This window comes from Catharus ustulatus, chromosome 5 (genome assembly GCF_009819885.2).
Source record: "Catharus ustulatus isolate bCatUst1 chromosome 5, bCatUst1.pri.v2, whole genome shotgun sequence".
NCBI lineage: Eukaryota > Metazoa > Chordata > Aves > Passeriformes > Turdidae > Catharus > Catharus ustulatus.
Window position 1 is genome coordinate 22,072,195 of NC_046225.1, and position 27,493 is coordinate 22,099,687.

At 42.9% G+C, this 27,493-nt stretch overlaps 2 protein-coding genes across 4 annotated transcripts; one reads left to right on the forward strand and one right to left on the reverse strand.

Annotated features, from left to right (window-relative positions):
* The first annotated feature begins 735 nt into the window (after positions 1-735).
* On the forward strand, positions 736-22,099 carry DAPP1 (dual adaptor of phosphotyrosine and 3-phosphoinositides 1). Of its 3 annotated transcripts, XM_033061342.1 has the most exons (9): positions 736-812; positions 8,250-8,372; positions 11,530-11,663; positions 14,416-14,546; positions 15,893-15,940; positions 16,179-16,241; positions 18,124-18,209; positions 18,733-18,820; positions 19,794-22,099. In XM_033061342.1, the coding sequence occupies exons 1-9, from the start codon at positions 766-768 to the stop codon at positions 19,842-19,844; spliced, it is 771 nt and encodes a 256-aa protein (XP_032917233.1). In that variant the 5' UTR covers positions 736-765; the 3' UTR covers positions 19,845-22,099. The 3 variants fall into 3 exon arrangements, 1 of the variants encoding a protein (XP_032917233.1); XR_004418090.1 differs by lacking the exons at positions 18,733-18,820; positions 19,794-22,099 and having other exon boundaries at positions 16,179-17,416; XR_004418091.1 differs by lacking the exons at positions 18,733-18,820; positions 19,794-22,099 and having other exon boundaries at positions 16,179-17,231; positions 17,317-18,203.
* LAMTOR3 (late endosomal/lysosomal adaptor, MAPK and MTOR activator 3) lies at positions 21,949-26,800 on the reverse strand. Its single transcript, XM_033061344.1, has 7 exons — positions 26,764-26,800; positions 26,476-26,529; positions 26,296-26,330; positions 25,589-25,647; positions 24,650-24,783; positions 23,507-23,570; positions 21,949-22,804 (listed from the first exon to the last, which is right to left on the reverse strand). The coding sequence occupies exons 2-7, from the start codon at positions 26,482-26,484 to the stop codon at positions 22,731-22,733; spliced, it is 375 nt and encodes a 124-aa protein (XP_032917235.1). The 5' UTR covers positions 26,485-26,529; positions 26,764-26,800; the 3' UTR covers positions 21,949-22,730.
* Positions 26,801-27,493: the final 693 nt, after the last annotated feature.

The window sequence follows — 27,493 nt, forward strand, 5'->3', positions numbered from 1 at the left end:
ACAGAAGAACAGACAGAAGATAATGCTCAGAAATTTCTCATCCACTAAGCTCAGTCCTCTTGATAGTTCCAAACAGGGAATGAAGTTGTAAATTTGTAGCAGTTTATGTTCCTATTCCCGTTTCAGAAAGACAGCCTGATCCCTTCAAAGCCTGCAGGATCCTGGAGGATCACACGGAAGTCAGCGGGTCAGGGTGCCGGGGCCGTGGCGAGGCAGACCCTGGGGAAGCAGCATCCCCCTTCCCTGGCAATCCAGAGGCAGGGCCATGGAAAGCTGCGCTCGGAGGGGCAAGCCACAACCCCCCTGGGCTCTGGGGGCTGGCTGGGGACAGGATTGACCTGGCACTTACAGAATAATCCACAGATTTCCTCGCTGAGTACTTTGGCCCACACAGAAGAGGCGAGGGGCATTCATGGACTGATCGCAGGAGAAAAGGGAACACGAACTTCTTTGGAACACGAACTTCTGGGAGGGACAGATTAAAGCAAAGTATAAATTATTCCGGCAATAAACCGAAGTGTGAGCAGTATGGGGGCGGCTCCGGACACCGCTGGAAGCCGGGGGGCTCCGGCTGCTTCTGCCGAGGGCGGGTGTCTCCCCTCGGGCCGGGGCGCTCCGGGGCGGCGAGGCGAGCAGGGCTGGGCCGGGAGGGGCTGGGCCGGGAGCAGCTGAACCGGGCCGGGTCGGGAGGGGCTGGGCCCCGGCCGGGGAGGTGCCGGCCCGCACTTCCTCAGCCCCGCGAGGCGGCGGAGCAGCCGTGGGACCATGGCCCAGCGCCGGGAGCTGCTGGAGCGGGAGCTGGTGGCGCTCGGGTAAGCGGCGCTCGGGGGCTGCACCCAGGGAGCCCTCAGTGACAGCCCTGGGGGTGCCGGGACACCCGGCGGGGCCGGCAGGGTGGGAACTGCTGGATTTCGGGGTGAAATGAGGGATGGAGCTACGCGGGGTCTGTCAGAGCGAGGCCCCCAAAGGGCCCCTCGGAGGAGCCCAGCGCCTCGTCCCGGGGGCGGGGCTGAGAGGCTGCCACAGGGGACCGGGAGAAATAAAGAATAGTCAGAAAACCGAGAGCGCAGACACACGGTTCGAATGTAAAGGCTGGTGGCAGGGGTGGAGCTTCCCTCAGAGAACCTCAGTGGCCTTGAAGCCATTGCCATCGGATAGAGAATTCCGAAAGGTGCCTGGGGTTTCAGGAGGGAGGGCAGCGGACAGTTCTCAGACACTACGAGGAGGACATCATGCTCACCGAAAAGCAAAACCCCAGGAGCATAAAGCCCCAGGAGCATAAAGGCAGAAGGTTGCAACAGAGCTTGTTCCCTGTCTGATGTGACCCGCCCATTTTGTCCGCCAGATGGTTTTGGTTTTTACAGGAGGGAGGCTTGGGTCACTTTGTCACCGGCCACACTGCCGTGGGCGAGAGGAAACACGGGCTGGAGGAGCAGCACAGCTGGGCGCAGGCAGGGTGCGATCAGTGGCAGCAACGCAAAGGGGAGGCAAAGCAGAAGCAAGGCCAGCGATCATTCTGTCTCTGGTGTCACCTCTGCATTCAAAAAGAATTGGTGAAAAAGAGTAAAGGTGTTTTGCTTCCTGGTTTGTGGATTTGACCAATTCGTTGCTTAATTTTGTGATTCATTCACTTAGTGAATAAATTGGAGTGCAACAAAACAGTTTGGAATTACTGTCTCCACACTGGTGCTACTTTCCCATATTGAAAATAATCTTTTAATGAAATGCCTGTGAATTGAAGTACGTAACAGGTATGAAATTAAGTAAAGTCACTTTGCAGTGCTACCCAGAGTAGCCCATTATATACTTTTTCTTTACATCTGTAAGATTACATTCATCCTAAAACAGTATCTAAAACAGGGAAGAAGGAAAGAAAAATTAGTTGCACTCTTATGAGAAGCATGATTCCCAATTACCAGACTTTTATTGATTTCCATAATGTGGTCTCAGTTAATATATGCCAGTAACATGTGCCTATAAACAGCAAGGAGTTCATCCTCATAGATAGTTTTGTAGAAATGCAGCTTGATGTGGTACTTAATGTCGTTTCCATCAGAAGGAGGGCTACAAATATGCATTTCTAAAACTGTACCTGCTTTATTTTAGTTCCACTTTAATGGAAAACCTAAACCCTTCCACACCTCCTTCAGGGAAGTGTGTTGAGTTAAATGCATTAAAGTTGAATAAGCAATGGCAGGCAAAGATTCCATTCAAATTATTAAACAAGGCCCTTTCTTTTCAGCTAGTGCTAAAGCCACTTTTCGTCTCTTTTTTTACCTAAAGATGCAAAAGAAGTCCTCATGCAGCAGACATTCTTGCAGCATAATCTGAAAGATCTCTTACTGTAAATACCTTTTCAGCTGTGACAAGTAGGTGTATCACTCTCCAGACTACACAATGAAACTTTCAGTCATCACAAGGGTTTTCTAACCTAAACTTAGTCCCATACTCTCACAGTGCAGAGTTCCCCTGACAGTTGATGCAGTGTCCAGCACAATTGAGACCCAGTTCTGGTGAGGAGTGTGTGTCCAACAGAGACAATGGTCATTCAAATGAGAAGTAGCTTCAGCATTCACATACCTTTGGGGGGGAATTTGAGGCAGTTTATTTTAAAGCTTCTGCTTTCTGGTGCAAAAATCAAAGAAGTTGGATAATATTTAAAGAAGTGTTAAATGGGAAGGACTTTACTCTTAAGAGGCTGAATACCAGGATATGCTCACAGTTTGCCAGGTAAGCTGCTCAACAGAATGGAAAGCTGTCAGCAATGTAGTGAAAATTCAGATTACAGTCAGCTTCTTTGTATTGATATGTATATAGGTGGACCTAGTGCTTAATGAAAAGGAAGGTCAAAAGTAGAAACACATTGTTAAAAACTTGTTGCTTTGCTTGTTAGCTTTGTCCCTAAATCTACCAAAATGTTTAAAAGGGAACACTGAAATTTGCCAAAAGAGACATAAGCACCTTGGCTTAAAAGGAAAAGGAAACTGACAGTGGGATTCTTCTCTGAAGGCCTCTGATTATTCCTGGGGTCAGTCCATTTCCATTTGGCCTTTGTTGCTGTTAGAGCTGAAAGCACAGCTGGAGTACTGCAGCGTGGAGCTCCTGTGGCTGAGCACGTACTGCGTGAGCTTGGGAAATTCCGCTTTGCAGTTATTTGCGCAAGAGATGAGAATGTGGAGTATCTCGTCATCTGAGTAATTACAGGCTGGTCAGGTAGCACCGTTTGCATCCCAAGACAGCATAATTTGGGTTACACTATTTGTGAAAAGGGAAAGGCACGGGGCAAGAGGAAACAAATTTTTTGTAGCCTTTTTTTCTTCCTACAGTCCAAACTTTCTTCGTCACCCCTTGCAACAGAGCTTTTGTGCTCTTCCAGGTCTGACATAGCATGACAGATGATATTTGTAAGGCTGAACAATACATTTCATGCTTAGTTTTAGTAACAGAAGAGAAATTAAGCCACAGGCCTAAATTAGGTGATAATAAAATTGAGGAACTCAGGAACATGTTAGACTGGAACAGGGTAAATGGTCATAAGAATTTTTTAATCTCTTATTTTCTAATTTAATAGAGATAAAAATTAAAGTGACTAGAAAGTGGGCCAAATAATGGGTGAAAATCACAATGCAGGCCGTTGAAAGAAGGGGAGAGAAAATGGAAGTGAAAAGCAGAAGCTGAACTAGTGAAAGTCTATAGTTAGAAGACAAGCCTTAAGACTGTATACAATGATCTTATTTCCTCTTATTTCTATTTTAAAATTATTTTTCCCCATATAATGTCATCCTTGTATTCCAGCAAAGTACTTTACAGAGGTTTATGATTGTTTCAGTGTAACATATTGAAAGATGTCTAAAAAATACCAATTTGGTTACCTGACACCTGTAACTTTTGTCTTAGCATTCTTGCCCTTTTGGAGATTCTTTAGAGCTCTGTCAACTCATGCACCATTAAAAATGTGGCCAAAACTTCACTTTTAGTAATGTGAGGTACAGAGAATCCTTTTGCAATTTTCAGATGATGGGCAATGTTTCTAGGGTGTGATATTAGAAAAATTTTTTTTAAAAAACCCCAATCTACTAAACTTGACAGGTAAGAGCTAGAAGCTGCTGAAATACAGGGTGCCAAAAATGGACAACTAATGAGTCAGTTTTATAGTCATTTTTGAATGTTATACAATTTGCACATAAAAATGGCTCGGAAGAGAATTATCCAAGTCACTCAGCATTCACACTTTCATGGATGAGTGTTTGTGTTCCTTGCGTATTCTGTTATTGTTAAAATGTTTATCCACCTGATGCCAGCTACAAGTTTATTCATCAGCCCCTATTTACACAGGCAGACATATTTTCAAAATATTGACATGATTTCTTTGAAAACAGCATTATCAGAAATGACAGATGCCATACCTAGGGGCTCTCATTCACAGGGACACAGAAATGAAGTTTCATTAACGTTTTTCATTGGAACAGCTTAGGTTGTTAAAGAACAAATGAACATTTTGAGGATGATTTTCTAACCTGAAGAGGAAGTAGCCCACCCCAAACTTTGCTGTAACATATTCCTGTTCTTCACCACAGTGTAGGTAGCTCTAGCATTAGCTACACAGAGATCTTCTTAAGAGAAGGTTTCAAATGTGAGTACATCCTGTTCTGGAGTTGTAATGATTAGCACAGCTGCAGGGGCACAGCTGGCCAGCACAGACATGGCTTGTACTGTAGCAGCCACCAGCTTATTCCATGGGGAAACCCCACTGGTGACTGGAGGGGCAGATCTTTAGGACAAGGCTGTGGGCTCGGGTGAGTTTGGGCATTATGGGGTGCTGGATGTCTCATTTTCTTCTCCTTCCTGTAAAACCCATCAGTAAAGTCCTTCCTCTATGCTGTCACCACTGCAGTGTGATCTAAGGAATACGCTGATATCTGAAAATGTTTTCTTTCTCATAGGGTAGCAAAAGTGATCTCATTGGCTGTGCTTGCCCATCCTAAGACATGCTTTCACTGGCCATTCCAAGTAGCAGGAAGGATGGCATTGTCATTCATCAACATGCGTGACAACAGAAACATGCTTACATGGATGGGTTAAAGAGATTTAATGTCATTCAGTATGGAGTTAAAGTAACAAGAATGGATAAATGACAGCAGCTATAAACTCTGAGCCTGAGATTGCTAGTCAAATTGTAGAAAAGGAACCTCAAAAATTCACTACACTTTTTTTTTTTTCAATAGAAGAAATGAAATAACTAGGAAACAGAAACCTCCCAGAAGTATGTATACATGTCAGGAGGGTGTACAAGGCCAAGGGCAGCCAGAAGAAGTGGCTTTGAAGCAGGGAAGGAATTTCATCTTTCTTCTTGTGTTTCTCAGAAAAATCTCAATCAAGAACCTCAGGCAATTTTTACACTACTGATGATTTTCAGTCTGAAAGGTGTCAAAATACAGAGCGTATTTTTGGACTTGTTTTGTAGTGAGCACAAGACTCTATAAAGATGACTTTTGGAAGTACCTTCCAAAACATTCTGATTATCCAACATTATCCACTACGTTCAAAACCAAAGATTTTAGACAATTCAGCTCTGTGAAGGACTTTCTAGGGACTTCAAAGAGATGGGTGTATTTTAATTTCCTTAATGTCTTGTTTTAAGATGGCATGAAGGTAGATACAGTATTGTGTTTTGTATCAACAGTTTCCTGCTCCAGGTGTAACTCGAAGACAACCAAAACTTCAGCTGAAGGTGGACTGCCTTTTACAGTGTTGCCAAATGAGCCGTAACTCCCATCTTGATTTGCCTGCCAGTTTCAAAGAACTACATAAAAGTTGTTTTTTTTTTTTTCTGAGACAGAAAAATAGAAGAATTCTCCCTGTGAAAAATACTAAAATTTACCTGAAGTGTACCTGGTAATGTCTAACCACAGGACAGTTTGGGTTTACTTTTAGTCCTGTTGATTTCTACTTGTACTGTCAGCTCAGGCTTAATTGTGAGAGCAGACTGCATAGGTGTGTATTTGTTTACCTTCCTGATGGTCTGTGATGCAAATTCTAAATTTTAGCATTTAGCATTTTAATATTTTACCTGTGTTTATGCAATTGGAACAAAGTTTGTGTGCCCGTTTTCATATTGGAATATCGAAGTAACCTGACCAAACCATCTGTCACAGTCAGGAAGAGAAAAAAAACCAAAACTACATGTTACAGTCCCTTTGACACCAAGATCTGCATTACTGTCTCCCATCCACTTCTATTTTTTGAGTTGAACAAGAGGAACACAGAAACATCTGAGGGATTTTTGTCTGATACAGCATATTTAGACAAGAAACTGGTGCAGCCTTGTCAGCAAAGTTTTAAAAGTGCACTTTCAAACAACATTATTTTCCCAATTAAAGGTTTTTGTTGTTGGTCTGGTCTGTTGGTTCTGTTGGTTCATCCATTTTTTTGCACAGTAGTAACACTTCATTAGTCACTGACCTTTCATGTGTAAAGAGAGAGTGGATTTAAACATAGCATTTTTTAAACTTAAGTGACTTCTCTTTCAAAAGTTTAGTAAAAGGAGATTTTTTGGAAATAAGGTAACAACACAGTTATGAGCAACCTCAAACTAAGTTCACCTCCTTCATGACAATGACCACTCACAGATTTTCTCAACATCTGCTTCTTTTGCATAGAAGTGAGCCAAGGAGTGTTACGAAATGCCACCCAAAACACAGTGCTGCATTCTCAGCTGCAGCTCTGGCCATGCCGACATGATCCTTTCCACATCGGCAATGATCTGACCTTTGCCTGTTACTTACTTGGGCAGTTAATCCCAAAGCGGATTTTGGCTAACAGGTGTTCCAGAGGATGACACTTTGATCTTTAAATATTCATTATTTTATTATACTGTGTAGATGGACCACATTCTAGAGCCAAAACAGCAATACTCTGCCTGTATTGAGTTCCACATGGATCTTCTCTTCCTCTGGGTTAACAGTCTAGAGTCTCTCATAAAGCAATTTATCAGCCAGCTGGCCTTTGAAATAGGCAACCGTCCAGATTCAGAGTTAAATCTTTGTGTGAGATGCCAAGTTTGGTGGAAACTTGGGATGAACAGCCGAGGAGAAAGAGGATACAATTACATCTGGTTTAATTTCGAAGACTGCCATGGTACAAGTTCTGGAAAGTGCTGCGGTGGCACTTCTGCTGTCAGTGAAACTGTTTCTTTGGCTGAAGCAGTGTGCCGGGCTTTGTTCCCAATGCTACAGGCATTTTAAAGGAAGGGAAAGGTGACCTGGCACCGCTCCACACACAGACCAGGGAAGCTTGCTCCCAGCAGAGCCTTGGGTGTAGTATCCCTCCTTCTGCTCCAGAGCCTCGTGTGTGTGTGCATGGCTATGGTTATTATCACGTGCCTTGCAGGACTGTGGCTCCAGTATTTTATAGCTCCAGCTTTTTGTGTTCAGTCTCAGGTTCATTTACAGTGAGATCCTTGTCTCTTGTAAAAAATTGGGTGTTTCCATTGTGGAACATTCTGAATGGAGACAAACCTGTAAACTACACTTCCTGGACTTTTTTGCAGTGTTTTTTTCCTGTGAAGTCCTTGCAAAAGTTTTCATATAAAAATGAAGTTAATTGTCACTGAAGATGAATTGAAATAGTGTTTAGATGTTTTCCTTTGTTGCTTGGATCACACCTGGCCGAGAAGCAATAACAGCAATATATCTTAATTTTCACTGATACTCTGTCAGTTAATTTTGATCGCTTTAATTCTAAGCTTAGGCAAGCATATTTAATTGCAGATCTTGGCAGTGAAGATGCATTGAGGGAAATATAGAGTTTATAAGGAGTTTAAGTGCTGCCTGTTTGCCCAGAAGAGGAAGTGTACCAAAGAATATACAAATGTCAGGAAGTACAGCTTCTGAAAATAGACAAAGGATGCTGTATACTCCCCAAAACTGCTTTCACCTTATTAGTGCAAATGTGGGTAATTTGTTGCTCATACAAGTAGAACTTGCAGGGTTTTTGGACCCAGCAAAACAGTCAGCTGTTTGTGCACAGCTTTGTGTTAATGAAAAATAGTTTTTTGACTGTGTCAAAAGGAGGCCACTGCAATGGGCACAGATCTGTGTAAAGTGTGAGTGCCTATGAGAAGGGTGCTAACTCAAAATTGTAGAGGTGGGACTGTAACTAACACTGCTTTTTCTAACCCTGCTCCAAAAAGCAGCAGCAACCAGCTAAGAGTGGAGTGAAGGATGCTTTAAGCCCTTGTGTCTCCCCAGGTGGTACCATGGCAATCTCACCCGGCATGCAGCAGAAGCGTTGCTGCTCTCCAACGGGAAGGATGGGAGCTATCTCTTGAGGAAGAGTAATGAAAGGGAAGATTTGTACTCCCTCTCTGTAAGGTAGGCTATGGACAGAGTGAACTAATCTAATGTTACACTTATTTCTGTGTTTGAATGACCCATGCATTACAGCTTGTTTTTTTTCCCTAGGCCTTAAACTATTTTGAAATATATCCCTATTGGTATAATCCCACTAAATGACATTTGCTAGAGGGAAAAATTGGATTGGATTTCACAACTGCTCTCATTTTTTCTAAATTATAAATTAATCTTATTGGGATTCCATAGAATGGCTGTAAATTTTCAGTCTGTGTGATAAAAATCTGCATGTCAGTTAAGAAACAGATGGTGGGAGTAGAAAAGTTTTGTGATGAGGACAGCAGCAAACATTTAACCAGTGCTAACCTTACTAGTTTCTGAATCCCTGGTATCCTGGTATAGGAGCCATCATCTCTGAAGGATGATCCAGTGTTTGACTGGCTGGTTTTATTCCTCTGTTCTGTGCTAAGGTTCAGTCTTAGCCAGGTCTGTGTGACTAAACTGAATAGCATCATGTGAGTGATCCATGTCAGGGCCTTGAAGTCAATTACTGCAATTTAGGACACGACTGTTCAGGATACAACCAATACAGAGCTGAGGAAGCCCAGCCTGGTTACTTCACTACTGAATCACATTTAAAGAATCTCCCAGAAGCAGAGAAGTCACAACATTTTAGGGACGAAACCTGAGGACACGTGCATTAGGCACATGTCAGCTGTGTGGGGGTAACCAGCCCTAAAAACATTTGTAGCCCTTGGCAACTGTGTGATACAAACAGCCTCAAGACCAAAATTTTAAGCTGCTGCATGCAAACTCATTCTTGGTGCCAACTGAGCCTCTGAACAATTCGTGGCCACAAGTCAGTTGAATCATAGTAACTTTTAAAAGTCACTTTGTGTAATGCTGCTGGTTATTTACACCCCTGACGGGAGCACAGCATATGCCCTTGAGATTGTGGCTTTCTGCATATTCAGTACCAGGAACTGAATTACAATTTGGAAGAGTAGTTGCTTGGGAACTGAGGAAAGTCCAATTTGCTCATACCCTGTTCCCCAGGAAAGAAAACAATGAGGTGTTTCACCCATTTCTGACAGAAAATCTAGGAGCAAGTGTGCCTGTACACACACTGTTGAAATTATTACTATTATAGTCAGCCATTTATACAAAGGGTGCCCAACAGATCTGAAGTGATGTTACAAAATGAGTATTCAGAGTAGCAGTGACTGAATTGAGTGCCAGTGTTGCCAAAAAGAATAGTGGTATTTAAAAGTAATAGCTTTCCTTAAAAGAAGTGATTTTAAATTAATCGTTGTTTTTCTGGTTAATTTTTTTTTGCTTTAAAAATGTTAAGCATTATTTGATATAACTACCTCAGACAATTTATATATATATGTATCTTGAAGGTAGTTTTAAAGGGTATTCAGGAAACAACTTATTGTAATAAACCAAAATTTAAAAAGTTCTTTTATTAGGAAACAGAAGTGTTAGTTAATGGAAATAAATTTGCTACTTTAACAGATTCTAGCCTTAGAAGATCTACAAAAGTCTATTTCAGGCCCATTTCAATCTCTTGTTCAGCTCTTCATGTAGTCAGAATTACTGCATTGCCATATGAACTGAATAGTCCAGTCTGAAGTTTGATTTTTTATTCTGTTCTGTTAGTTTCTGTTGTTTGTAGTGGTACATATCCTATGAATACTGATTTTGATTTTAAAATCCTATGAATACTGATTTTGATTTTAAAATGTTATACAATTTTTCTACTGGTTAATTTTAAGTTTTCTTTCAGTTTTTTGACTAATAGTAAAAATTTTAGAACAGGTAATTCAATTTTGTTCTGATACATTTCTGTAGAAAGGACAACTTCAGCAATTCTAGCCATCATTTTCCTTCTGTCCTAAAATATCTTCTGTAGCTTTTACTTTATTTTCTGCCTCAGCCTTACAGGGAACTTTTGTCAAGATTATAGTATGGGGTTTTTCAAGAAAAAAGTGCTTAGCCATCCCTTGAGGTTTTTTTGACAGCTGTAGGAAGAGAGATCACATAATGCCTGAAATCCCCTCCCCCAGCTATATTAGTTTGAAAAGAAAGTAGGAAGCAGAGTATAATTTACTCTCATTGCAACACTGTCTTGAGAAATTAAACAAAAAGATGGAAAACCCTGTAATTGCAGCAGTCACAACAGCTCTTCCCTGGTGTGAAGCATTTGCACTTGGCTTGCTGTGCCCCAGCTGACTGTAGCACAAAACAAGTGGGAGGCTCCTAGAGGCATCTTCTACAGTATCATAAATATTGTTCAAAGAGAAATATTTAGATACCTCTTTGAAATCATAATCTTCTTTGGAAGTTGCAATAAACAATGAAAGAGACACTATAATTAATTTTCTTCACTACATTTTTAAAGTGTATTTGCTATATAAGTTTTTCCTCAGGCAGTTAACTATTTTGGGTACTAGTAACATTAACAAAAGTAACTTCTTCACTGGAGAAATACTTGCAATAAGTGCTTCACTGTCTTTTGAAGTCAAAATAATCACTCACCCAGGAAGTGAGACCTTGCACACTTCTCTAAATGCCACCAGGTTTCATAAACAAAAGCTGTTACTTCCCTTACAGAACATGGTTCATGTTTGTCAGTGCCCATCCTAGTGGAACAAATCATCCAAGTACAGAGACAAAGCAAACAAATTCTAAAGCCCAAGGTATTTAAACCTAGGTTATTAAACCCCTGTTTGGGTGCAAATCAGAGACAACCTATTTTTCAAAGGGAAACAGAAGACATTTTCAGTGAGATTGGAATGCTGCTTGAAAAGCAAGACACATACTGAGTACACCTTCAAGACTAAAGTCCAGTAAGTGAAAGGATTTCGTTCTATTTAGGCAGAAGGCCTGAAATCTCTTTTGTGAGTATTTTTGCTGATGCAAGAGTTAAATTAATGAACTTGGCCTTTCTAGGCTTTCATCATCTCATGTCTCTAAATTAGCAACTAAAATCTGATTTTCAAATGCTTTGAGTATTAGTGAGGGATAGTAATGGCAGTAGTATTACTACAAGGACGATGATTGTCAACCTGTGTTCTGGGTCAGATTTCCTGTAGTGAAAGCTGCTATTTAAGGATTGTATGTGCCAAATGCCTTTGGTATTTACATCTTGATGATTTTTCCTCTTTTATTTTAGGGGAAAAGATTCTGTGAAACACTTCCATGTTGAACATACGGGAACTTCATTCAAATTTGGATTTAATGAATTTTCTAGCTTGAAGGAATTGGTCATGCATTTTGCAAACCAGCCTTTAATTGGAAGTGAAACAGGTAAGGACAACCTTGAACGTTTTTGTAGCCTCTTCTCTCCCCCTTCACTCCTGGAAACAGTCTTAAAGCTGCAGTACTCCATGTTCAACACCAACAGAACAGAAGACTGAGGATACAAGCATCATAAAGTCACCCCAAGACACTTCACAAAGTTCTTACTAAAAGGAGCCTCTGATGTGCTAGGAAATAGATCTGCTGAAGTGTTCATCTTCATAAACCCACATTTGTATTTTTATCTAAAAAAATTCCACTTAAAAAAATCTTTCAAGCTCTTTGAAGTTAAACCACGCATAAGCTTTTGCTAACCAGGGCTACAAGCTCCTTTCAGTTTCTCAGAGGAGGAAGCATTTCAAAATATCAGGAGGATTAGAACATTCTCAAAAACGACAAAACCAAACCATGGTGTTTGTGAGGAAATAAATATGCTTCTATGAAGTTGAAATCCCCCAATAAGAATAAATGGAAAAGTGACTTGAAATTGTTTCATCTCACTATTCTTTGTCCAAGGAAGGAGTCGACATTGTTATGCTCATCGTTTTTGTAGGGAATGTGTTTTTAACTAGCTCTCCTGTTCTGCCTACAGTGCATCACCATGCTGATGCCCTCTGCCATCAGAGTGATTGGTCTCACTTTTAAGAAGAGAGAGAAAAGCGCAGGTTTCTTTTAACAACCAATGTGCTGCCTCAATTAAGGGTCAAAATATGAAACTTGATTCCTACATATGAATTGTACACCATTAGACTAGAATCCCTGGAGAAACAAAGTGGATATTATAAAGTCAATTTTATGTTTAGCTTCAAGTGTAAGAGTTGAAGACATGTCAGTACAAGTTAATGCCAGAACCTTCAGTATCCTCTGTGGCAAGTGTATGCAAATAACTCAGAGCAGTGCTAGTTATGTATGCAAGAGCCCATTTAAGCGATAGCTGGCACATGCAATAACTAACATGTCACACACTAAATATGCACCAGTGCTCTGCTAACCCAAACATTAGATTCAAGGGCTCCTTTGCCAATTTCTTCCCCCAAGAAAAATGCAGTTGTACACTCTATATGGCACTTGTATCTTTCAAAACACTCTTTTTAAATTGCTTTGGACAGTGGTTCAAACACAGAGCTCCTACATGTATCCTCTGTGCCAGTGGATACATGTGCCTTTTTCCTGGGAAATCAGGCATGCACACACAGGCCTACCTCTGCAAAGATTTCACATGACATAAAACTTGTATTTCCCCATTCCTCACTCCTTCACTGCATGTGTTACAGGCATTAATAAGCAAAACATTGTTTTTATCTGATCTGTACAGATGGGATCAACCCTTGTCACCTTAAGGTTTCCTAATAAGATTCTACTGGCTCTGTGAAACCTCTAAGTCAGACGTGCTACAGAATAAAATAAGAAAAGAAATTGAACATCATATCAAGAAACCTTCCACCTTACCATACCACGGAAAATAGTAGAGAGGAAGAGAGAATTAACACTCAGGCAATATTCCTTCAGATACAAGTGTCAAATTTCTCCTGGGTCATAACCATCTTTTGTCAAAAATAGGGTATGGGCTCATCAGAGTCAACTCTAATCCAAGCATCAGCAGATACAGATGTGGCAGAATAATCTTGCTACAGTGCAGCTTTTGCTAGATCTCGTATATAATTACTGGATTATTCTGCACAATTGTCTTAATGGAGAAAAAAAATCCACAGAGAGCTTATTAGAAAACAAATACTTTATAAAATGTTATATTAGTCCTTCCAGTTCTGTAATGGGGTTTTTTTATCCATGGGGTACAGATGCTAATATCCTGATTCTATGTAAAAGCTTAGGAGTAATTTCTCTGGAATGGTGATGGAGCTGTTCTCATTTTTATTTTAAATGGTAAAGCATAGTTTTTCTGTAAGGCCAGATAGAAATAAACCAATGTTGGCTTTCCACCCACTGCATGTTGAATAGATCACACTTGCATACACGCCCTATGCCTGCAAACAGATTTCAGCTGGTTACTTCAAATACAATTTTTCCACTTCTCTTTTTAGCCCTTCCCATTACAGAATACTTTTAAATTACTCATACATCTGTGGGTTTCAAGTCCAAGTTGTTACCAGTCCTAGCATCCCTCCTCTTTAAGAGCAGCAATATCAGCATAAAATGCAAATGGAGCAGCATTTAGTATGCTGTGACATTATTTTAAAGAATGGAGTTAGACAGTGGAGCAGTTACTGTTTTAAGGATCTTCTTCACTATTTTGAAAAGTACAATAGATTCACTATTGAAAATGCAGCTTTTTTCAGGGAACATACAATAAACATGACCTTGGAGAAAAAGAAGAATGGCTATAATGAAAAGGTTTAGCTGGGAAGAGCTTTATTAAAAAACAGTTGAAGGTGATGGTAATGTGGGTTTACTGTTAGCAAGCCTGTAGCCAAAGCTCTGACAGATGAAGTGATTTAAACACCAACTATTGGGATGTTGGCAAACCCAATGACTCTTATGGCCTCCTGTCTAGTTTAGCATCCTGCCTACCCTCCCAGCCAGCCTCTTGGGCAGGAAAGGAATTTAATTAGTCAATAGATTTCATGCAAGCATTTGCAAGAGTAAAGGTTTTGAAAAGGTACCATATATTTACAGTTTTCACAGCTGCCTTTTTAATTTTGGGGAAACATGAAATTAACTATTCCTCAGAGATGTGGCTACTGACAAGTTCTTTTCTAAGCCAGGTTTGCTACATGACTTACTCCTGCTCTTTTCTCTCCAGGAACTTTAATTGTATTGAAGCATCCCTACCCATGGCAAGTGGAAGAACCTTCCATTTATGAGTCTGTCCGAGTTCACACTGCAATGCAGACGGGAAGGACAGAAAGTGACCTTGTCCCAAATGCTCCCTCAGTAAGTTGTGTTCTGGTGGGAGGGTTGCTTCTGGCCCAAGTCTAGCATGATTGCTGGAGTGAGCTATGGAGTAAGACTGGTTATTAATCCCTTCATGGGTTTGTAAATACAGGAAGTCTTTGCCAAACAAGGCAAAACAAATACAGATTTGCTCAGTACACTCCATGGCAAATAAAGGCTTTTATAAGTGTTGTCACTTCAATTCTGTCCCTCAAAAAACATTGTCTGCAGCTGACCTGGGTGAATCTGACTATGCTAGCAAAGAATATATGAAAGATTTTAATTCTCATGTTATCTTTTAGAATAATTTATCATTATCAACATTATCATGAATTTAAAAAAAACCAAATGCACACACACAAAAAATTATCATATACATTTGGGTCACGTATTCTGACATTTGAGACTCACTTGAACAGCAGTTAGTTTTTAAATCCCTTGTAACTAATTTCTAAGTGAGACAGGTGGTTTCTTCAGTTTGCTCTGAACAGAGAGGAAAGTATTTCAATTATATATTGTATTTTTTGGGGAAAAGAGCAAGAGTTATGTTAATATGAGTTAATGAAGTTGCTAGAAGAACTACTTCTGATGTGTCTCACAACCAGCCTTTCATCACCGAGTTACACTTTAGCATCCAAACAAGCTTGACTTCCACATACCACCAATAAAAAGGTAATATTTTTTCAAGAAGACGTGGTAACTTAGCAAGATTTTGATTTTCAGAGGTCTGCAGTCTCACAGCCAGGTCCCTGCACAGACTTCCAGTATCTGAGAAGTCATAAGGTCCAAGTGTCACTCATGATGCCAGAGAAACTATTCAAATCCCAATTTTTCAAAAAGCACATTGAACGTAGCAGGTTTTCCTCTCAAGCATGGGCCTGGTTGAGAGAAGAGAACAGTTCAGTAAAACAGCACTTTATGCTGTTTGAGGAGTGTTTTCTGGGGATAATTCCAGTATTATATATCTGGGAAAAAATGCTCTGATTGGATAATTACAATTCAGTTAAACCCTACGTGCTTCTGGCCACAACACGTACCGAGACAAACATGCACTTTCCTAAACAAAGTGTAACTGCAGCTGTTTTGCTGTGTATGGCTGAGAAGGTGCAGGCTAGAAGCTCCCTGAGGTTGGCAAGTCCAGGGGGCTGCCTTCAGAGCCAGTGCAGCTCCATGCTTACCCTGAGATGGCTGGATCTGCCTGAGGGGAGCATTGAAGTGAGGGCAAGTGGCTATGAGGGTCTCCCAAAGATCTGATCCATCTACCTGATGGAGGCAAAGAGGGGGATGTGGTTAACAGAAGCAGAGCTCAGCCTCTAACCCCAATCCCTTTCTTTGTTACTCCACAGCTTGGTACCAAGGAAGGATATTTGATAAAACAAGGCAAAATAGTCAAGGTAAGGAAAAGTCTTAATTGTTGCTTCTGCTCTGTAATCACCCACAGAAGCTAAGGATGACCTGGAGCTGAAATTGCTCCACCTATTTCCCTGCAGACAGGAACAATTTTGTGTTTTGAGCAACAACAAAGCACAACTGTAAACCAGAGAAAGTCAGCAGCTTTGAAAATTTTTCTTTCCTAAGAAGTTTTAGACTAAACTCTCCCAAGACAGTTACCATTTGTTGTTAATTTTTCAGAGCTGGAAAACAAGGTGGTTTACACTGCATAGGTATGAACTTAAGTACTTCAAAGACCAGACAGTAAGTAGCAATTCTACCTTTTTAAACATCTACACAGGCAGCTGCAGCCTCCTTGTATCTCTGCCTTCTCACATCTGTATCACAGCTTTCCAAGCCAAAGCTTCCCAAACTTTCAGAGGGGTCAAGCATGTCAAAGTCAGTTTTGTTGATAGACTTCAACAAGAGAAAGTAAATTTTACAGCTGGAAAACATCTACTGTGCTCTTAGCTACTGGATAGAGTTTACAGGGCTTTTTATACATGGTCATGGAATAGTTTGGGTTGGAAGGAACCTCAAAGATCATCTTCTTTCAAGCCACAGGCAGGGACACCTTCCACTAGACCAGGTTGCTCCAAGTCCTGCCAGCCTGACCTAGAATACGTTTTTGGGTTGCACTGTTAAATGGATTTTAAGCTACACAGCACAACCTTTATTTGTAGCTTAGACACAACCTGACAAAGTGTGTGCTTTTAAAATAGTTCTAAAAATACTTAGTAGGTAGTATCTTTTGCATCCTTTTATTTCAAGTGGTCTCACAGGATACATGAAAAACCATTCATTTAAAAATTCTTTCTGACAGAAATTAATCTGCAGCATCCTTACAGTTGCTGCTCCATTTCTATCTTTATCTGAGTAAAGATAAGAAACACATCTGGAGTTTCTTTGCCCTTACAATGCCTCTGAGGTTCCTTCATAAACACAGCTAAACTGTTCACCTCTGCCAAGCCCTATTTCAAGCATCTAACAGTTTTTTACATGAGAGCAGATGCAACTGGCTTCTCTCACTAAATATTACCATTTCTAAGCAGTTATATTTTTGCAGGACTTTCTATCGGTTTTCATTTCAGTTCAAAACAACTTGAATTAAGTTTGCACAATAGCATTTCAAAGAGCAGCGCTCCATGAGTGACTTACCAGACAAGAATTCCTATCTTTGTCAGGAATACAACCTCCTTCCAGGCAGCAGCTCCATTGTCTCCTGGCACTCCTGTGATTGCTGTGGGTTTGCAGGTACCTACATGTGAGCAGCCTGTAGCTGACTGTGGGATAGCATTTGGTATCACACCACAGCACAAGGGACTTTCTTCTAATGCAGGGTATTACTAACAGCCACTGAGTCAGCAAACATACTGAGGGAAGATGAGAAAGCAAAGGACACCTCCATACACCTGATGAAGGACTATGGAAACAGCTAAGTGTGTTTGGGCAGAAAGCCATTCAGCTGCCTTTTCTGAGGTCTTAACGCTGTGAGTCTGAAACAAATAGGGGAAGAGCTCTCACACCCAGGGAGAATGAAACTCCTAAAGGAGAGAGCTTGTCCAAAGAAACTTATCTGTGTGTGTATATATGTATGTGTATGTGTGTGTGTGTGTGTGTGTACACATGCAAGCCCACATGCTTCTCAGGCAGCCAAACCTATCACTTCTGCTACAAGCACTACTTTGGCTTTGCTTCTACATTTCTCCTTACCCAGCTTCACCTTTTTAAGGCACTTAGAAATTAATTATACCTTCAGCAGCTGGCTAGGTCTGGTAAGACCTATACCCATTTGCCTCTATAAACCTTAGCTGAAAGTGGTACCAGATTTGCTGCTGTTTCAGTTACATTACTAGGCATCATCCAAACCCTCAGCAGCCTCCATGTAGCCCAAATATTGCTGCAGTGGAGATCTCCTCTGTTGCTTGTCCAGAGGTGAACTATCCTGCGTTTCTCATATTAAGCTCACTTCATATCATATCACTGATGTTATGCTTGCTAGTTTGGGCTTACAGTGTTGCAGACTCTGTAACTATGCCTGGAAAAACCTGTGAAGGTGCCTGTAAAGGTCTAGATGCACTGAAGATGAATTAACCTTATCTTCTGTTTTCATATGTCCACATTTTAAAAACATTTTCTCTTCAAGGCTACGGAACCAATTCGAGCACTTGACTTAACTGAATGCTCAGCTGTGCAATTTGACTATTCCCAGGAAAGAGTCAATTGTTTCTGGTAGGTTGCAGGATTTTCTCCATGTTGCTGGGAAGTTCAAAATAGAAAGGGAATTTTGAAATGTAAACAGTGTGTGCTTCTGAAAGGTCCCTTGGTGGTTGTAACTCTGCTCATCTTCTAACTCTCAAGTCTGTTTCTGTCAGCCAGTCTCTGTCAATCCTGCATGGCTTTGACAAATTACTCCTGCCAAAAAGTGGGCCCATGTGTAGTGGGCATTTCTAATTCAATAAGCATCACCAAGACTCATGGATCTTGGGGTCAGACACTGATACAGGTCACATGATAACCTCCTCTGTGCCCAAATGTGGGTCTTTTATCCTTAAAAGGTCTTTATCCTGAAAGACCCTGGGCTGTAAATGGCTGTCACCCATTCTTGGTTAACCTCCCTCCTGGTGGCTGAATGGGAGCACAGCCTCCCTGCCCTACTCTGTCGTAGCAACTGTTGGTACAGGCCAGCTGGGCTCAGTTTTGGGGAGAACTGCCAGTTGTTCTAGCAACTTAAGAAAGCTATGTTTACTTACAGTTTAGTGTTCCCACTAAGGACCTACTACCTGTGTGCAAAAACTGGGATAGAAGCTGACGAATGGATTAAAATCCTGCGGTGGAAGCTGGTAAGGCAATGTGTGCTGTTACATGGCATCCCAGGCTGCCCACCTGAAACTGCCATCAGAATCCCCCAGGACTGTGGCACCCAAGTGCCACAGTACTCAGCACCTGCAACAAGGGAATACTTGTTCTGGCTGACAGAACAGTTATATTGGAATATGCAGTTTTCACATAATCACACAATCAATTAGGTTGGAAAGAACCTCTGAGGTCATCAAGTCTGACCTTTGATCAGTTACCACCTTGTCAACTAGACCTTGGTGCTGAGTGCCACAGGCACAAACCCACCTCCAGGGATGGTGACTCCACCACCTTCTTGGGCAGCCGACTTCAACATTTAACAACCCCTTCTGTGAAGAAATTCCTCCTGATATCCAGCGTACACCTCCCCTGGCACAGTTTGAGGCTATATTCTCTTACCCTGTCGCTGGTTGCCTGGGTGAAGAGACCAATCCCCACCTGGTTACAGCCTCCTTACAGGGAATTAGAGTGGTAAGGTCACCCCAGAGCCTCCTCCTCCCCAGGCTAAACACCCCCAGCTCCATCAGCTGCTCCTTATAGGACTAATTATCTAGCCCCTTCCCCTCCACTGCCCTTTTCTGGACTCAGGCACCTTCCTGAACTGAGGAGCCCAGAACTGGACACAGCAGTCGAGGTGTGGCCTCATCATTGCCATGCAAAGGGGCACGATGTATCTGCCTGCAAACCCACTTCAGCATTTTTGGGATGCACTTTTAACAGGCACGCTCATTAGTAAGAAAAAAGTACTTCCATCTCTAAGGATGTAATTATATGTGCTTGGTAAATAAGGATCATCAGCCCAAACCACATGTCCTGGGTCATGATGGCAGGAATGAGAAGACAACGTAAAGGCTTGAAATCACTACTTCCTAAAAAAAAACAGGACTTAGTTTGGTTGTACTGACCCCTATCCACATGCAGGCGGACAAGCAGTAATGGACTGTCTTTCTGTTCCAGTCACAAATCCGGAAGCAGCTGGAGGAGCACAACGCCACCCTCAGTTCCTAGCTGTGTGCCAGCGCTCCTGCTCCACGGGCAGGAATTGCCGCTCTCCAAGGGGAAGGCACTGCTTACCAGAGGGCAACCTCACGTCTTCAGTGCAGTCTGTGCCCCCACACAGACATCACCCAGCTCTGCACATACGGGATCCTGCAGCTCCGGGGCTGCCAAGTCACATGTGGGGATGGTTTCAGAACCAGAGTGTGGGTTTGATACGTGTGGTGTATCCCTGTAATGCACTTAATTCAAACACCTGCCAACTAATCACAGAAGTGGGCACTGCTCAAAACTTTCGTGGTTATTCACAGCACTCAATAATTTATTGCAAGCTCCATCACAACTAAGCATCATGTTCTGTAACCTCGAACCTTTTATTTAAAACAGGTCCTTTCTGGAAACATTAAATATCTTTTTATTACCTGTTTAAGCTTTAAACCAAAGGAAAAATGTCAGAATTTAATTTTGTAAATAGTATCCATATTGCAATGCAGAGAGTAGTATTTAAAGGCCCTTTTCAATGCAACACTTAGTTCTGGTCAAACAAATTTTTATATGGTTTAGCTTTACATCACAGTGATGGCTACAAGGGAATGTCTGTTTCAAACAGCATCTGTAGGTAATGGTGAACAGCCATCATGTAAACATACTTGTACACAAACCAGGGTTATGAGAAACAGTAGCTGCTTCCTGGCACGCATAAGGCACACATTTAACAGTGCTGTGGCTCACTACAGAGACAAGAAGTGGAACCCCATGATGTTGGGGTGATGTACTCAAAATAGATGTTACATTCTGGAAACAAAGTTTTGACACACTGGAGAGACTCAAGACCAGCTTGACCCAGCTGCAAGATCCCCTGAGCAATCCTGTGCCTCCTCGAGGGCTGGGCAAAGAGGGGGGAACCCTCTCTCCCTACACAACAATCAAATTTATGCTGGAACAGCATCTGCAAACCTCTCCTGCTATGCAATACTGCAGTCTGTGTTTGGTATTGCTCATGCAGAAGGTGTTGATAATTGCCTTTACTGGGAGAAAAGTGCAGAAGAGGAAGGCAAAAGCACATTGGAAGAAGAAAGAAAATCTAGATTTGGACATATAAATAGCATTTTATTTCAACTTAGAAATTCAAAGTATTTGTAAGTATTTTTATACAGATTGTTTTCTGAATGTCATTATAAAACTATGACAAGTCATATTCCTGTACTGTATTGTTAAAGCTCTGTCCTCCTTTTTGCCTTAATGAAGCTTTAACAAAATGGCATCTTCCATTTAGCTAAAACCTTGTGAGTCTGTGTGAGAGGCAGCATAAGGGGAAGAGAGAGATGACATTCTCCAACAGCATCACTATTCTGTGAACATGGCTTGGAAATGGAGCTTGTAGGGAAACCACAAACATAGCCTTCCTTTTTTCACAAGCAACAGGCTGCTTCACAAAACACTGGAAACAAATTCAGCAAATCGTGTCACAAACCGAAGCCAGTGAAAGAAATGGCGCTTGGGTGGCCTTGGAAGCTGTCACAGGTGGATGGGTTGAGCAGAAGAAAACAGGAAGGGGAGGCCTTTGCTGGAATGCAAACATATTGTGCCAGAAAAACACACACCTTCCAGCTGCTTCTGTCATGAGCAGCAGCAGAAGTCCCATTCCAGCTTAGTTTAAATGGAAAAAGGTTGACTGACAAGCTGTAATGTCATTTCGAGCCAAGAACTCCCAGTTATCATTTCCAGCATCACTGTTTCCCCCCATCCTGCCTGATGCACCAAAGGTCGATGAGATGTGAACACAGGGCCATGGCATCCCCTTTCCCAGCCTGGGGCATATACCTGCCCAGAGCTGTCTCCCAGACCTGCAGTGCTTGGCAGGCATCATAAGCGGACATGGGAGGGAGTAACAGGGTGGGGCTCAGAGCACAGGCTTGATCCCCAGCACCAGGATCTCTGCACTGCCCTGGGACTTGGTATCCTTATTGTCCAGCTGAGAGACACACTGGTTAGTTTTCAGCCTGTAAATTCATAGATTTTGAACATTTACGAACAATTAAGAGACCTGTTCTCTCTAGAGACAGGCACATGTGCTGTGGGGTATTACAGTGCAACAGAAGAGTGGACCAGGCTCTGTCATTTAAAAATACTGTATTTTATTTATATTTATTTACTTAAGAAAACCTAAGGGTAAATAAGCTGAGAGTGTCACTAGTGATGAACCCACACAAAGACTATGAGACATGAGATCTTCACAACCATATTACACAAAAAAAAAACCCCATGAAGAAGTGAGACATTATTTGGGTGCTTTTAGCTAGGCATCATGAAAATCCCTAAAGCAACAGCTTCCATAGAAACAGCTTTCGTCCTAGTGGAAGCAGGATGCAGCTAGCATCCATATTAGTAGCACTCCCTTGCCAAAGTACACCCTGTGTAAGAAAGCTGGGATATTGACTGATTGTACCAACACATCACTGCTAACACACTTGCCCTCACAATGCCTCCAACCACATCTTTGCTCACTCTGTCCACCTGATCTGCTTTCCCACATGTAGTGGTGGCTGAGGACATACCCTGCCACGCGCCTGGTGCCCTGTAAAGCAAGAGATCTGGGGGTTGATCCTTTGAGCCAAGGGCATCGCACCAGCCTGGCTCAGCTGGCTGAGCTAAACTCCATGGGAGCTATTTTGGTGGGCTCTCCAGTACTGCACAATACAAGAAGCATGGCCTAAAGTAACATCCACCTACAACACACTAGTAGATCATTTCAGATTCAGTACTATGTACAATTTACTCTTAGTATCCTAAGGAGCTGTGGTATTTCTTCTGAGACGTGTTATTTGACTGACGATTATTGAATCTTTCTGTCCACTGGGCTGCAGAGGAATGCTGCACTCTGGCTATACCATCAGGTTAAGAAACTTCAACAACCTGCCTCAGTTCTTCAAACAGGGGTGTGAGCTCCTTCTCCAAACTTACAATCAGCCCTGGAAAGAGAGAAGAGACAGAATACTCCATTAAACAACATCACTGAGAAGCCTCTCTCCAAAACCCACAGCACCCTACCCCTCTCAAGTCACAGGCAGTGTTTTTCAAAGCCTGAAATATTTTCTGTGAGCTACCCACTTTCCTGTGAACACTGGGAAATACCCCCAGGCAGGGTGTCTACAGTCTGTGGCACTAAAAGTGGCAGCCAGTGCATCACAACTCTCCACCACTACTGCTTTGCTGCTTCCCATAGCTACTGTGGTCCTAGAAGCTGTACCAGAATTAAATCCCTTCTGCTCATACTCATTAGCCAGTGTCCTCACGAGCAAGGCTAGGGTCTGGCTGAAGGATTTCCCCATCCTGCAGAACCGAAGACAAACCTGCATGTTAATGTTAACTTGACTGACAGAAAGAGACCAAATAGCTGGTCTGTACAGCACAGTACCTGCCTGTTCAGCAAGGGCAAGGTTAATCACAGGAGAAATATGCTTCTAGAAGAATTAACAACTCCAGCAAGCCACCTAAAATCTGTGAATTTTTACTCACACCTTTTCCTTCTCACCTTTCACAATATGCTGACAAAATTCACAGCAGGAACAAAGTTAACATAGCTTGAAGTGAATTCAGGGAATTTATTTTCAATTATTAAAATGCCCAGGGCTTAAAATACTGCAACCTTTAAAACAAATGTGCAGACATACCTGTATTGGCATTGCTGCTAGCAATGAAACTCACTACCAAAGGTAAGCGATTGAACTGCACCACCTGCAAGGACAGAAAAGTGCTCAGCCAGCAGCTAACACATCTTGGATGTCAGGGCTCCCATGAATTCTTTCCACATAAATTCTTTCTGCAAGCAGCCTCCTCAGTTTAAAGGACAAGCAGGAGCAAGAGGCACAGAGGTGACTTTTCAGTGTATCTATTTCTTAAGGTTCACGGTTAAAAACACCAACAGAACTTACACCACAGTACAGGGAGCTGCACCTGGAAAACCTGGCATTTCCCTCCCCCTCCGTGTTATACAGTGTGCTGTCCACCAGAACCCCACCTCAGCTGCAGACCCTGCAGATTACACCATGGAGACCACACCCTCCACAGGAAACAGGAGGGCAGCCAGGTTTAAAATACTGTTCCTGTACAGAAGTATCTGTTCTTCCATTAACAGGGAACTGGCACCTTGGGCACAACAGCAAGCTAGCAGCATCAAGAGAGTCAAAGCAATCTACTGATGTGGGCAAACTCATTTACCCACTTAATTCCCACACAAAGCCTGACACACTGCAGGCTAAACAGCTGGTCAGTTTACTGTAGTCATAATTAAAATCTCTCAGGACCACCAGAACTTGTGAAGGAGCAGAAATGTAGTAGATGATGGACTTCTGGACACACAAAAAAAATCAATTTATTTGTGAAAAATACGAGTGGTATTTCAAAGCTTTCTTACCTCAAAGCCATACTGGCAGCAAGATTAGCTATGAAATAGGCTGCATGTGCTTTAATTAATATTAGATGTTACTAAGTATAAACACTTTTTATAAAAAAGAACATAAATCCTTCATAAACTATACAGAAGACCATATGAGCAACACCTCCTGCAAATTCAGAATTACTACACTTTCCCACTGTCAACCAGTACATCTCAAGTTTTGAGAGCTATAACAGAAGTTTAATAAATACTGTGAAAGTTTGGCTTAACCATTTAAGCTGTGTAAGAAATAAACCAAAATTACTTCAATAGCAGTCTACTGAAAGTCTACCAGAGCTTGAACAACCTTCTTTCTCTTGCTCAGTGTAATGCAGGAACAGCTCAAGTCATGAGGACAGGGCACACTAAGGTTACTCACCTGGTATGTATTGTAATAGCAGATGATACTTTTGTTTTTAGAGAGTCCTAACTTACTGCCCTGATCTGTAGCAAGGGCAAAGGTGGATAAAAAGCCAGGTCGCAGTGCATGTTCTGGAGCATTATCATTGGCAACTAGAACAAAACAAGAAAATCCTTATCTTGACATGGTGTCTCTGCATCCCAAACCCTCATCCAGCTCAGTGTTCTGCCAAAAGTAGAGAAACGTGCAAGACACTGAGGTGCTCCCACAGGAACACCAGACAGTCTTCAGGAGCTGTACATCACTTAATGCTCTCTGTATGACCAAAGCTCCGTATACCAGCATCCTTCCTAGCATACCTAAGAAAGTCTTTTCCTTTAGGATGCACAGCCTGTGCTGATGCCCCTTTGGTTCCGTGTCCCAAACTATTTGCACCCATTCCATCCTCTGAACTGATTACTGGCACACAGTCACTTGAATGCAAACAGGTGAAGAGGTGCAAGTTCTGCTGGCTGTTTGAATATTCTGGGGCATTCAAAATAAATCTGCAATACTTGAATCTTTGTATCCTTAAACTAGCCAAAAATATCTGAAAAAAGGACTGCAGAACATAAAAGTACAGACAGTACCAAAAAAGCCAACAAAACACTGCCAAGCTCTCTCTACTACTTTGTATCAGCTGTGAGGGACTTGAAGATACAAGGACCTTACAGCACTCCAACCCCTATCACCGAGGAAAACTTCTAAAGATTACAATTACTGAGGGCACAAACAAAAGGATAAATTCAAAGAGGTACATAATTAACTCCTGAACTTTAAACAAAAGTCCAGCTCAATTTTACCACTTGAGATATTCGGGTATTTGGCGTAACCAGCATGATTTTTTTCTGTACTTCTTCACCCCCTGCTGTTCAATCAGGATTTCAGCTGCAGAGCACAGCGAGAAGCTGAAGTTACCTTTGATAACAGGCACGCCATCTCTATCTGAGACTACAATAGCATGAAGACCTTCAACACTGCAAAAAGAAAAAAAAAAAAAGAAGACACACCATTTGAAAAACACAGTTATCAGTAGGAAAGGCCTTTTTGTGTGAACAAATGTGCAAGGAAGGAGAAAACATTGAAAAAAATGATGCCTTCACTAATTTAGTATTTGTTCTGTTTAGTACAGGTCTGGTAGCCCCAATAACAAGAAGGACATGGAACTGCTGGAGCAAGTCCAGAGGAAGCCATGAAGTTGATAAGAGGGCTGGAGCACTTCCCCTACAAAGACAGGCTGAGGAAGTTGGGGCTGCTCAGCCTGGAGAAGGGAAGGTAGAGTGGAGACCTCACAGCAACCTTCCAGTATCTGAAGGGGGTTTACAGGGACGCTGGAGAGGAACTCTTCATCAGGAACTGCAGTGACAAGACAAGGACTAAGGGTACAAATTGAAAACCGGGAAATTTATGTTAGATACTAGGAAGGAGTTCTCTAGTGTGAGGGTGGTGGGATACTAGAACAGGTTGCCCAGGGAGGCTGTGGAGCCTCCTAGAAGCATTCCAGGCCAGGCTGGACGGGGCTCTGAGCAATGTGGTCTAGTGGCAGTGTCCCTGCCCGTGGCACAGGGCTGGCACCGGAGAGCTCTCGCCGCCCGCCCGCACAGCCCCGCACGGCCCCGCGTTACCTCGGCAGCTTCTTGTACAGGAACCGCTTCAGGTCCTGCGGGCAGAGACGGGCAGCGCGTTACTCACGGCCGCTCCGAGCCCCTTCCCCGCCCGGCTCCGGCCATACCCCGGCATCCGCCGATCCCACCCCCGTCAAGGCCACCGCCCGCGTCCCGCCCGCCCCGCGGAGCCGCACTCACGTCAGCCATGGCTGGGGCCCGCCCGGTGCTGCCGCCGCCGCCACCTCCGCGGGCCTGCGAGACAACACGAGAGACCGCCCCGTCACCGCGGGCGCGGCTACCGCCTGCGAGAGGGAAGCGGCCGCAGGGAGGGCGCACTCCGTCCCCGACGCCCGGCCGGCCACCACCCCCGCCCCGCTGCCGTGGTAGAGCCGCTCCCAGCCGCGCCGGGAAGGGCGCGCGGTTGGGGCGAGACCACCGCGCACCGGGAGGGGGGTGCGGGGGCGCTCCCCGGCCGCCCCGCCGTACCTGTCCGCGCCCCCGGCGCGCCCCGCGCTGCTGCGCCGCCGCTGTCACATGAGGCGCGGCACCGCCCTCCCGGCCCGGAACCGCTTCCCGCCGCCTCCGCCCCGCGCCGCCCCGGCAGCAAAACGAACCAAAAGCAAAACAAACCGGAGCGTTTCACTTAGAGAAGGTCGACAACAGAAAGCAAACGTCTTTTTCAGCCGAGTAGAGTAACTGCCTGTTTTACTCTTCCACTGTTGTCTATTTCCCCTGCTTTTGGATATAGTCCATCAAACCATTATGCAGGCTAATAATTTAAGAGCTAATGTGAAGAAATAAAATAGTTTAATTTAGGTAATTAAATTTAATTTAATGTAGGTGCCTACAGTGTAACAATAGTAATTGCGTATCTGTTTTTAAAGTCTTCTATCAAAATGCAGGACCCTCATGGTAGATCTAAAAACCCCCAGGCCCGGTCAGCAGGTAACAATGCTTTTTCTCTTAAAAAAAGGAAGAGTTGCTACAGGCCAAGCACAGAATCACAGAATCAATTAGGTTGGAAAAGACCTCCCAGATCATCGAGTCCAAGCTATGACTGAACACTACCATGTTAACCAGACCATGGCTCTGAGTGCCACATCCACTTTCCTCAAACACCTCCAGCAAGTGATTCCATCACCTTACTGGGCAGCCCATTTCAGTATCTAGTCACCTTTTCTGCGAAGAATTTCTTCCTAACATCCAACCTGAATGT

Excerpts from the sequence above, each read along its gene's own strand:
- DAPP1 (XM_033061342.1), top strand. The coding sequence starts at position 766 with ATGGCCCAGCGCCGGGAGCTGCTGGAGCGGGAGCTGGTGGCGCTCGG. Across the intron at positions 14,547-15,892 it reads TTGTCCCAAATGCTCCCTCA|CTTGGTACCAAGGAAGGATA; the intron begins GTAAGTTGTGTT and ends GTTACTCCACAG. Across the intron at positions 18,821-19,793 it reads AAATCCTGCGGTGGAAGCTG|TCACAAATCCGGAAGCAGCT; the intron begins GTAAGGCAATGT and ends TTTCTGTTCCAG.
- LAMTOR3 (XM_033061344.1), bottom strand. Across the intron at positions 24,784-25,588 it reads TGGCGTGCCTGTTATCAAAG|TTGCCAATGATAATGCTCCA; the intron begins GTAACTTCAGCT and ends GTTTTGTTCTAG. Across the intron at positions 23,571-24,649 it reads GCTATTACAATACATACCAG|GTGGTGCAGTTCAATCGCTT; the intron begins GTGAGTAACCTT and ends CTGTCCTTGCAG.